This window comes from Typopeltis vanoorti, chromosome 4 (assembly GCF_054136105.1).
Source record: "Typopeltis vanoorti isolate ZY-2024b chromosome 4, IOZ_Tvanoo_1.0, whole genome shotgun sequence".
Lineage (NCBI taxonomy): Eukaryota > Metazoa > Arthropoda > Arachnida > Uropygi > Thelyphonidae > Typopeltis > Typopeltis vanoorti.
Genome location: NC_143552.1, coordinates 160182991 through 160196008, shown reverse-complemented (window position 1 = coordinate 160196008; position 13018 = coordinate 160182991). Strand labels below are relative to the sequence as shown.

At 34.3% G+C, this 13018-nt stretch overlaps 1 protein-coding gene across 2 annotated transcripts in view; it reads right to left on the bottom strand.

The window, feature by feature from the left end:
* LOC150107797 (huntingtin-interacting protein 1-like) overlaps nt 1-13018 on the bottom strand; it is a 632881-nt gene that overhangs the window by 82056 nt on the left and 537807 nt on the right. For both annotated transcript variants that reach the window (XM_090392055.1, XM_090392056.1), the window contains one exon: nt 3457-3635. In XM_090392055.1, the coding sequence (XP_090248181.1) occupies nt 3457-3635 (179 nt within the window). The remainder of the gene's footprint in view (nt 1-3456; nt 3636-13018) is intronic.

Genomic DNA, 13018 nt, shown 5'->3' with positions numbered 1-13018 from the left:
AATAACTTGTATCATGATGATTCGTGCCCGCCATCAAAATAAGGATATTACGACTGCTGCCCAATGCTCCCTGAATACAGTAAAAACAATCAGGCATGAACTAGAGACTTGCAACGGTGACTACGAGGATGTAGCAAGAAGAAAGATCCCTAGCAGACGATCTGATTGCGTTCGTACAGCAGAATTCCTCGCAAATCTGCAGGAACAGGTGTTGAAGAACCCTGGCATTGGAATTCGGGCTTTGTTCGTGGAGTTGCTAACTGTAGTCAAGCCCTGGATAACAAGGGTAGCCAATGGTAGGCCGTATGTATGGCAGCAGGATTCGGCCCCTTGCCACACCTCTGGGAAAAGTCAAAAATGGTTGTCTGAAAATTTCTACGACTTCACCAGTCCAAATGTTTGGCCTCCAAACTCCCCAGACCTTAACCCCATGGATTATTTTGTATGGGGCGCAGTTGAAAAAGACACCAATCGCACTTCCAGTAATACAAAAGCCCAGTTAATGGATAAAATTAAAACAGTTTTTGCGGCCCTTCCCAAGGAGACTGTAGCATCAGCTTGTTCGAGGTTCCGAAGCAGAATTGAAGCTGCGATCGATGCTAATGGTGGTTATTTTGAGTAAATCTTGTTGATAGTATTGTAATTAACTCTGCCTGTAATGTTTTTTTGTCAATTCATTAAATTTAATAGATACAAAGAAGATTTTCTTTTTCCTTACGAAACTGTCAAATTTATCCCGAACACCCTGTATTTCGAAAAATGAAAGATCAGCTCCTGGATTCAAAGTAATGCATCAGGTGATTACATGACAAAACCAATGTTTATTAACCGATCTGCAAATCCTCATGCGATGAAAGGGCTCGACAAGTCCGCCCTACCTGTTTATTGGCAGGCTAACAAAAAAGGCAAAGGTTACAGCTAGCATGTTTGAAAATTGATTTTTCAAGTGTTTTGTACCTGATGTAGAAAGTTCCACAAAGAAAAAGAATATGAACTTCAAAATTTTACTAATTTTAAATAAAGCAAAAGGCCACCCAACAAATTTAAGCCAACCGAATATTAAAATAACTTTTTTGCCACCTAATACTATTTCACTTCTTCAACCAATGAATAATATCAACATTTAAGTCATATTATATTTGGCAAACATTAATTTTGGAAAAAAATGGAATCTAATTCAAACATGACACTGTCTCAAGCATGGAAAGAGCTTTCAATATTGAATTATGTGAAAATTATTTCTCTGTCCATTAAGGGACATAACCCTCTATGCTTATGTCCCTTGCTTGCTGGAAAAAACTATGGCCTGAAGCCATTCTGAAACAAAATTTCGTACCCCCGGTGGATGCCAAGCTACGTTGTATAATAAACGTCGCACACATTTTTTAATTAAAAAACAGATTTAAATGAGGAGGAACTGGTACAATTAATAGATGGCGTCGAACCAAATAGTGGAGAAAGTTCTGCCGAAGATTCTGATTGTGATGAATCCATTAAAGAATTCAGTTTAAAGAAATTAGCATAAGGATTGTATTTGACAAGAAAGTTAGGAAGTTATTTTATGGATAATGATCCCTCAATGGAGCGGTCGGGAACATCATCTGGATGATGATGTTCTCGACCGCTTTAAACAACATCTGGATGAGAGAAAGAGGACAAAATGTATATTGCAGGCATAGACTTCTGTGGCTAATTAGTTCAAAAGATATATTTCGGTGATTACATCACATTTTTTTATTATTCAGTTATACAAAATACTGAAATAATAGTTCCCGACAAGTTTCGTAAATCGTAGGATTTACATCTTCAGGGGGTAAATAGTATAACTTAAAGTTTAAACAAGAGAATTAATAAATACAAATCATAACCGTCTGGCTATTCATTAACTCAAAAAACAGAATGCAGATATAAAACGTTATCGACATTGAACAATACTGGACGATGTCAGGTGTTCTTGTTCTCGTTCATACAGTCCGAGCTCAGATTGAGGTAGATTTTTTATTAGAGCTGACCACACTTGATGGAGAATTAAACTTTGATTTTTATTACATTGGGTTGGGTTTTTTAGCATATTAGCAGCTTCTTTAAATTTTCTTATATAACTTGTTTTCTATGTATGACATCGTCGTTTTTTGCCAGACGGTTATGATTTGTATTTATTAATTCTCTTGTTTAAACTTTAAGTTATACTATTTACCCCCTGAAGATGTAAATCCTACGATTTACGAAACTTGTCGGGAACTATTATTTCAGTATTTTGTATAACTGAATAATAAAAAAATGTGGTGTAATCACCGAAATATATCTTTTAAAATGTATATTGTTTTGGCAATGACAGTGTCCGTGGATCATATGCTGTTCAATTTTTTCATCTAACAGAGTCTGCCAATCTTGAGTTGTGAAGGTAGTTTTCCTGATGCTCTGATTTTCTTCTTGCCACATTTCATTTAACCTATTGCAGAATTCTGACCTTGAAAGACTTTTGTTAGAAGTGTTACATGTAAAGTGAGAATCTGGGTAATATGTGGTCATGTCATGACCAGTGGCGGCTCGTGGCTTGAAATCGTGGGGGTACAGTATATACGTGTTTGGATAAAATATAAAAATTATGGTAAAAATTTAAAAAAAAATTAAACATAAAAAATATAGTTTATTATCAATAAAATTATACAGTTTGGTATAATTCAAAATTACTTAAAAATAAAATATATTCTTGTTTTGTTTCATGAAAAAATATTGTTTATTATTGATAAAATTATACAGTTTAGTATAATTCAAAATTACTTAAAAATAAAATCCATTATCATAACCCCAATAATGTTCTAAAATAAAAACTATAACAAATGTTATGTCTTTAATTGTAATGTCCAAATATTTAAAGAGACAGACTAAACACGGTAAGCACTATGAACACTCTACTACTGGTGCAAACTGCATATAAACAACAGTAAAATTGCACAAAGGGACAGTGCTGCATTACGCTAATAGCTCACATCTCACTAAATGACATGCATATGCTTGCGCACGTAGCAAATACCAGCAATATGACACTGTGGTAAACACAGTGCAGCTAGCGTCCTTTGCCCTCCTAACTGCTATAAGATGGATTTTTATTATTTTTTATATAAAATAAGAGAATTGTATAGGATTGTTGATGATAAAATTAAATATTATAAGCAAATATAAATAAATGAATAAATATATTTATATATTGAGAAAAATTAGGGGTGCTGCAGTTCCGCAGTGCCTATGCACGAGCCACCCCTGGTCATGACTACCCTAGACTGTCTTAAGTATCCTAGTGGATTGGCTGATAATAACAACAATTCACATACTTTTAATAAGTTAACTTTTTAGGACTTTATGCATAAGTTAATGTAAAATTTTCCATAGAAATTAGATAAAAGAATTGCATAAAACATCAACAAATATTTAACAAATAATTTCAACACTTACTGCTATTCTTTCTGCAGCTTCTTCAATGGCTTTATCCATTTGTCCTAGTTCATCTTCAACTAAATCACCCAGTTTTTGTGATTGATCAGCAGACATATTAGGAACTAGAGCTTCACTAAAGCAAGCTACTTTTTCTATTAATTGGGTGATATTAATCAACTGGATCTTAACATTATTATCTGATAGTGGGAGAAAAAAGAAAAAGAGTAACATGTAATTCTAAAAACTATAAATGCCCCAAAATTACTAACAATATTTTCCTAATGTACATTTTGAAAAATCAATGTAACATTTCTATAAAAATATATAAAGACTAGTAATTAATATTATTATCTGAGACTTCCAGGGAGTCAAGGACTCATCGAGCAAGTCTATAAATCACCCCAACCAGCTGTCCTATCTTCCCTTAAATTCCTTCACACTAGATACACTGAGTGAAGTGAAGTTTCCATACCACAATGGATAGATATGGACGATGGATTTGAATTCCACTGTAGCATTCAAAATTGATCAAGTTTTTTAAGTGTATATAAATTTCATAAATTAAAGATACCAAGAAATTATATATTTAGTTTAATCCTTTATCCAAGTGTAAGCAAATAAAGTTTGTACCTGAAGAATTATCGGGACCGGAGCAACTCGGATATAGAAGCTAATAACTTAACATCACTAGGCTTAGTATCCCATAATGCAAAGCACACATCCTTACGGACATGTATAATGCTATGGATTATGGGAAGAGTCATCACATGGGATACTAAGGCAAGTGATGTGAAGTCATTAACTTCTATATATGAGTTGCCCCAATCCTCAAAATACTTCAGGCACAAACTTTGTTTGCATACACTTCGATAAAGGATTAAACCAAGTATATAATTTCTTGATATCTTTAGTTTATGGTATAACCAAGTGGAAAAGCTCCCAACAACTTTTAGTATATAAATTTCATTTCATCTTACTCAGTGGAAGCATGCATAAAGCTCTGTTTGGTTTAGAGAGGATTCTTAGTTTACCTATTCTTGGCCCACCCATACCAAATGTACCACACGAGTCAGAAAAATTCTAAACTATATGTAGATCTTCATGACTGCAGCAATTATATGAGCTAAAGTTTCAAACAGATTTAATTGTTGGATGTCACATCAATAATTTATCAATATACATGTGAATTAAAATTGATTGAATATACAGTACACACACACACACAGGTAACCCTCGGCTAACGCAGTCTACAAATTGTAGTAACCCTTGTTCAATGCGGTGTCGATATAACGCGGTCTACAAATTGTAGTAACCCTTGTTCAATGCGGTTTCGATATAACGCGGTCTACAAATTGTAGTAACCCTTGTTCAACGCAGTCTACAATTTCTAGTAACCACCTTTTTTTTTTCATATATTTTTCACCGCAGGACTTAAAAACCAAATTTTATCTCCATTAAATTCGTGTCTGCCCGTAACAGCTGGAATAAAAACGGCACTAACTAATGAATCACATGTCCCCTCTCACAGAAACTATGCTGTATAGACTCAAGCAAAACCATATGTTGCTTGAAATACAGTATCTAACTAAAAATTATTGTCCAATTTTTCAATTATGAAATAAGTGTTTGTTTTATTGCATTTGAAATTCTCGATGTCATTTTGACAGATCACACAGGCTAACTTAAAATAAAATTCTACCAAGAATTGAAACACGCCATATAATGACTGTGTGAGTTCATCTGCCACCTCGAACGCAAACAAGGAGCCATAAAATTCAACCAAGGGTTGAAACTTTTGTATGAGTTGAGCCAGTCAGTAATGAGAAGTTCCGTCGGAACAATAAATGACACCCTGTCGTGAATGTGTTAAATCTAATAGGGAATGTAGTTATGACAGTTTCAGATGTTATGGAATTCGATTGAAGAGAATTAGCATTTCAACTCAACACTTGTTGGTTGTCTTTGGGTTGCATGATCTTTTGTTAATACCGCACCAATCATATGCATATCTTTATTGCTGCTCTCTTGTGTAAAACAAAATTCAACTTGTATGTATTGTAATAATTAAAAAAAAAGTTGAATAATTTATAAGCATATAAAAGGATGTCACCTGGCACGTCAACAATTGTTGACATGCCACCCCTGGCACGACTGCCATAGGTTCGCCATCTAGGGGCTACTGTACAAAGTGTTTATTGTTGAAAATTGTCTTTGTTTTCTGCCAGGAAAGTGCATTAAAAATCATAAGTGTGTTATTCTCAAGCTGAGCAGTTTATTTTCTGGTGAGTAACATACATATGTAATGCTTTTTTTTTTATGAAAAAGTTTATTTTTATTGTAATGGCCACTAAAACTGCAACGAAAGGGAAAAAATCAATATTGAAGAGGAAATTCATTTCTCTCGAAGAAAAAATTAAAATCATGGATCGGTTGAAAATTGGAGAAAAACCAGGAGTTTTTGCCAGGACTCTAAATTTAAATGAATCAACAATTCGAACGACGAGAAAGTGTTATTGCTGGGTCAACAGTAAGTGCAAAGCACGTTGCTCATGTAAGCGATATTCTAATAGGAAAAATCTCTAATGATTTGGATAGAAGATTGCACTCAAAAGAAAATTCCTTTGGATGGACACTTTATTAAGCAAAAAGCTCTCAAAGTTTATAAACATTTAAAAGAACTTGACCAAGATTCTTCAGAAGAAATCTCTCAGCATTGATTTTGACAGTAACAGTTGGTTCGAAAACTTTAAAAAGCTGTTTTCTTTGTATAATCTTAAAATCCAAGGAGAATCAGCATCAGCAGACGTTGAAGCTGCCAGGAAATACCCAGCAGAACTTTTAAAAATCATTGAAGAAGGTGTTTATGGTGCAGACCAGGTGTTCAATGCGGATGAATCTGGGTTATATTGGAAAAAAATGCCAAAAAGCACCTATATTTTGAAAAATGAAAGATCAGCTCCTGGATTCAAAGTTTCCAAAGATAGAATTACTCTACTGTTTTGTAGTAATGCATCAGGTGATTACATGACAAAACCAATGTTTATTAACCGATCCGCAAATCCTCGTGCGATGAAAGGGCTCGACAAGTCCAACCTACCTGTCTATTGGCAGGCCAATAAAAAGGCAGTGGTTACAGCTAGCATGTTTGAAAATTGTTTTTTCAAGTGTTTTGTACCCAATGTAGAAAGTTACACAAAGAAAAGGAATGTCGACTTCAAAATTCTACTAATTTTAGATAATGCACCACGCCATCCGAATATTAAAATAACTTTTTTGCTGCCTAATCTACTTCGCTTATTCAACCACTCGACCAAGGAATAATATCAACATTTGTCATATTATATTCGACGAACATTCCAATTAATTTTGGAAAAAATGGAAATTAATCCAAACATGACACTGCCTCAAGCATGAAAAGAGTTTTCAATATTGAATTGTATGAAAATTAATTCTCTGTCCATTAAGGAATTACAACCCTCTATGATTGAATGCTTGCTGGAAAAAACTATGGCCTGAAGCCGTTCTGGAACAAAATTCATACCTCCAGTGGATGCCAAGCTACGTTGCATAATAAACGTCGCACACATTTTTGGTGGAGAGGGCTTTTGCGATATGGTTGAAAATGAAATTAGTGAATTAATTGATGGAGAAACAGATTTAAATGAGGAGGAACTGGTAAATTAATAGATGGCGGGGAAAGTTGTGCCGAAGATTTTGATTATGATGAATCCATTAAAGAATTCAGTTTAAAGAAATTAGCAGAAGGAATGGATTTGGCAAGAAAGTTAGGAAGTTATTTTACAGATAATGATCCCTCAATGGAGCGCTTGAGAAAATTCACGAGACAATTGGATATTTGTTTAGCTCCATATTATGAACTTAATAAAAAACTGCAGCATAGTGGTAAGCAAAGTCTTATTACTGATTTCTTGATAACTAAACCAGCCGAAGTAGGCAATGAGAATTATACAAATGATGTCCAAGAGATTTCAAGTGGTGATGACCTCCGGCCAATTAAAAAACATCTACGAAATGTTATTTCTGAAGACAGTGATGACGATTAAAATATGCGCTTTATTTTATTGTGTCTAAAACATTTATGCATTATGTGCAATGAAATTTATGTAAAATTTGTGATTTTTATAATTTTTATACTATGTATTTGTCTCATAGTTTGTTTTCTTAACTTACATGGATTAACTGAATTAAATAAAAATATTGTTTTTGTTGGATATGTCATTGTTGTTTATATAATTAAAAAAAAAGATTTTGGAACCTAACCCTACTTTTTCTATGTGATCTAAGTCTCGCATAACGCGGCATTTCTATGGAACCTAACATGCGCGTTATACGAGGGCTACCTGTATATATAAAGAATGGGATTGAGAGTTACTGAATTATGGAAGGGACAACAAAAAGACATGAGGTTAATATGTATGTCTATTAATTATGTATGTTCTTTCAAAAGCTGATACCACTTCAATTGATCCTCAAACAAAAATTCTTTACAAACGTTCTGTGCATTCTAGATAGGATTTCTATTTAAGCTTTTCTAACCAAAAGAAAAAAAGGTCATGCCATGTCATATTGTGTCCTCTTTTTGACAATGTTATTCAACTGCAACTAAATCCATTATATGAAATCAAGAAAATATGAAAAATGAGACTGATATTAATAGCATTTTTTTAAAAAAAATATTACTCCCACACGAGAGGTAGAAGTGCCTACAGCAAATAAGTGAGTGTGTCCTGGAAATGGATGGTGGGCCATAATGCAGAAAGTACTGTAAAATATGATACTGAATATTGCATTTTTGGGTAACTATGTGATACCTACATTGGTTTGCATGTAGTTGTAGTTATTAATAAGATGGACTGCAATAAAATCAGCATCTTGTTCAGAGCATATTATTCTGATTATAATGAGTGAGCACTTAAGTGATGAAGATTATTCCTACTACACGAACGATTAACTGCAATCAGCGGACTGATCTTTGTGATGTGCTGAAAGCTCAGATAAAATGCAATGAACTTAAAGACTGAATATATTAGACCATATCTGAGAAACTGGCAACAATCAAAGGAATAGCGGATGCCAGGTAACATTAATTTAATTATTAACATATTTTAATAATAAATGATTAATTAATTGCCAGCAAAGGTTGGTCGATTGGTAGAGCCTCTGCTACTAATGGCTCGCAAAACGTTAAGCAAGTTTGAGCGCGGTTAGTAATTGGAAGGGGACCAATCGTTCGATGCTGTTGGCACACTCTCCCTCGATGAGTCTTTGGACTCCCTGGAGGTGTCACATAATAATAATAATAATAATAATAATAATTAATACCTCAATTCATCATGTTCCTTTAATGTTGTTCAAACCACGAAGCACACCTATGAATAATCACCAGTTCCTTTCACCATGTTCAAATAACTGCAAATGTTGGCTCTCTCTCTACTACGCAACTCCAAACCTTGTTCAAGTTTCCTTTTCCACAGATCAACATTTTCTCACCAATATCAGAATTATATCCTTGAAAGTTATTGTGCACAAATTCTGCCTTTTCATGCTTCTGCTTCTTTTATAACTAGACATTACCATGGTAACGTCAACTAAACATAGAGTTGACATCTTGTATTGGTAACTAAAGGAAATCACCTCTCAATATACAACAAATAACTCATTGCATGCATGCCTCCTCTGATCTTCTGCCAGATAGGGGAGAGAATAAAGAAAAAAAAAAACCTCCTGAATAATCTACACAGTAATTAGGTTGAGAACTCTCCATTTTCTCTAGACAACTTATGCAGAATTAAAACCAATTCTGTATTGCTTATACAAGCTGCCCTACAGCATCTAGAGTTCGGACTCTTACTTCACAGTATATTTCCTAGAAAGCTTACTCTCCTCTGGACAAAAGTCATTGAAAACTTTTAAGAAACTCATAAGATTGTTTCTGATATTTCCAAGGGCATCTACCTATCAAGTCCAGCATAAAAAGCCTTCCTACCAAGCCACTATCTTATAGGCTCCTTACTATTTTTTTGTAATTTGGGAACCAATTAACTCTCCAGTTGTTCCTGCATTTTACGGTGGATAGTTACTTCTCATGACTGTAAATGCTGGGGTTCTACTTCAGAACTCTGTGCTTTCACTCGTTCTCATTAATAACTTTCTTTTGTTAATTCCAAATTTTATGCATATTTTGGCTGTTCGATGCTGTTGGTAAGGGGATGTCGATGACAGTACATCCACATCCCCTTATTCTTCATTCAAGAAAAATCTTGTACTTCTTAACAGCCTCCAGATCTTCCATAACCAGTGATGTTATACACTGATATCCTCCTCACCAATCCGAAGTGGGATAAGGAAAATCTAGCGAATTTCAATGTTATCAAAACACAGTCTTGTCTTATTACCTAAAAGAAAGATCTTATTTCACTTCCTTGTATTCCCTGATCTCCAATAAGTTTAGTTTTCTCTTCTTGAGCTGAATTTGACATTTAACCTATTCTGAAATAAAATCTTTTACATCTAGCTTATCATGTCCCCCCCCGAACAACTCAATATCTTCTTCCTCTTCCATTCAAAATACTAATTTATTCTGCATCACTAATAGCTTACAAATTCCAAATCCACTTGAACTTAGAAAACTACTGTTCTGACATATGGGACAGTGTACTAAAAAACTCCCCAGGAATGTTCGATGCCCAGATGAGGGTAATCAGCTTAATATACTCGTAGATGATCCCAGCTGCTCTGTTTATACATGGTCTTGTTTTACAGGTATTTTCATAGGTATTCATAAATTCACATGATAACTTAAAGGAGCGGGAAATATACATATATGTGGCTTCTGAATAAATAGTGTTCGCTCCTTTTCTTCTGTTTTCATGTAAATTTATGAAATCTTATGGTATAAGTATCTCTAAAAGAATTACTAATCCTTCACAGGGAAGAAATAATTAAGAGGACTGGCAGAGTCAGTAAATTATCTGTATTACAAGGTAAACTGCAAGCAAGGCTATCTTTTCTTAAAAAATGTTGCAATCTCAGGATTATTCCCAACTTTGCAAAGTTGAGGGGAACCATCAAACCTCCTGGGGCATATAATGTCTATCTAAATGCAAATCTATCACTCATCCATAATCAATTTCCAGCTGAGAAGTGTGATCTTGCTATTAATATATGTCACATCGCTGATCTCCAGGATAATATTACCTCAATGTAGATTTTCAACTACCCATGTAGTTTTAAAGGTCACAAAGCACTCTCTTCGCTAGTCATTTAACAAATGCAAGCGACGTTCAGATCACAAATTCATTGTTCTTGCAGATAAACGAAGCCCACATCCTCCTCTTCCACATGCTTGGGTAATAAACATCTTAGGATGCCCTTCAACTGAAATTCATATTCTATCCAAAGGACACAAATTTGCTACAGTTCCTAAGAAGACACCTTACTTAGATTTCCTCTTTAATATTGAATGGAATATACTCTCTCCAATGAGAATGCTAATAAACTTCATCTGGAAGTCTCATCTGTGCTACTGAAAGCAAATCTTCCTCCTACAAACATTTCCTTTGCAGAAATTAAAACTTGACAATTTTTAAGACACAAGAGTCATCTCAATATTACAAAAGCAGAGAAAGGAAAAGCCATAGTAGTTAATGACTCTACAAATTACAAAAGGAAAATATCTTTTACTACATGGCCAATGGACTTATCAGGAACTGCATCACATCCTCACAAATAGTCAACTCAGAAAATTAAACTTGCTGTTGGATGGAGATACCATAGACAAACTTAAAACTGATTTTGCTAGAACCCCCATGCTTCAATGGTTTACCAAAGATCCACAAAGAAGGCATTTCTCTAGATTCTATTGTTGTCTATATAATTCTTCAACATATAATATGCATGGCTAAGTTTTTAGCAAGTTTATTAAAAGCCCATATTGGTAACTCCCACTTTTTCATAAAAAATTCCTGATTTTCTGGATAAAGTGAAAAATCTTTCCTTTCAATCTAACAATTTAATGGTCAGTTTTGATATTGAATCCCTTTTCACTACATATTCCTAAAAGATATGCTCCATCTGCTCTTACAAGCCTTTGTACCAGATAATGTGAATTATTCAACTTTGTCTTTCATGGTTATTCTGTCAAAACAGAATCTACATGAAGGACCAAACAGATTCCTTCAAATTAAAATTAAATTTAGATGAATTTATGATTCATTGTAAATTAAGCTAGGATTAATTCATTTAAATTAAGCTTGTTTTTTTGCTTCCACTCAACAGAATCAATCACTCCAGATCACATGTTAAAACCTGCCTCTTTGCTTAACGATCACTCAACCTACCTTCCCTTAGACTATGATTTTATCAATACACACAGATCACCTTATAGGCTCCTCAAAAGGTCATCTCATGGCTTATTGAAATCAATAATAAACTAAAACCATGCAATTCTAAACCCCAAATATACAGGATACCAAAAATCCACACACACACACACACACACACACACACACACACACACACACACACACACACACACACACACACACACACATACACACACACACACACAGAATGTGCCATTACGTCCAATTACAGATGTCATTGATTCATCCACATACAAATAAGCCCGACATTTAGCCAAAGTGCTCTCTCGATCAACTGGCAACATCCCTTCACATATAAAAAAACTCAGCACAGAAAACCTCATATTGATATTATGGTCAGTTTTGATGTCACTTCTCTATTTATTGAAGTCTCACTTAAAGACACTTTAGAACTTATTTAAACTGAATTTACTCCTGATTTTACCTGAATTTACTCTCTCTTGACATCTCCAAGGCTTTTGATAGGGTCTGGTATTGAGAGCTTCTCAACAGGTAGTCACAGTACCAGATGAAAATTTAGAAAAACCACCTATCCTACCCGAAGAAGTAAGAATGGTTATCCACCATATGAAAAATGACCGATCGCCAGGAATTGACGGTATAAAATCTGATGAATTAAAAATGGGTGGACAAGTACTCTTGAAAGCTCAAGCAGAAAGATTTACTCGATATATACAATTAAGAAAAGAACCCGTTGAATAGAAAACATCAAAGACCATAATTCTGTATAAAAAAGGTAATAAAGAAGACATCAGTAATTACAGACCCATTTGTCTATTATCACACACAAAACAGAATACAAACCTCCATCAAAGAAAATAGATGCAAATAACAGGCTGGTTTCAAAAAAGGCTTTTCAACAATAGACAACATTCAAACTATTACTCCACTAACAGAAAGATGCAGAGAATACCAGATTCCACTTTGTCTTCTTTTTATAGATTTTAAAAAGGCATTTGACACTGTTGAACATAATACAATATTCTAAGCTTTAACAGAACAAGGAGTAGAAATAGCATATATCCAGCTCAAAAGATATATCTACAAAGAAGGGACAACAAATATCACTCTTTCCAATCACCCGATTAAAATTAAGTAGAGAAGTGCGTCAGGGCCATGTCTTATCACCTAATCTCTTCACATCTACTCTGTACAGCATCATTCGAAAAACTGAC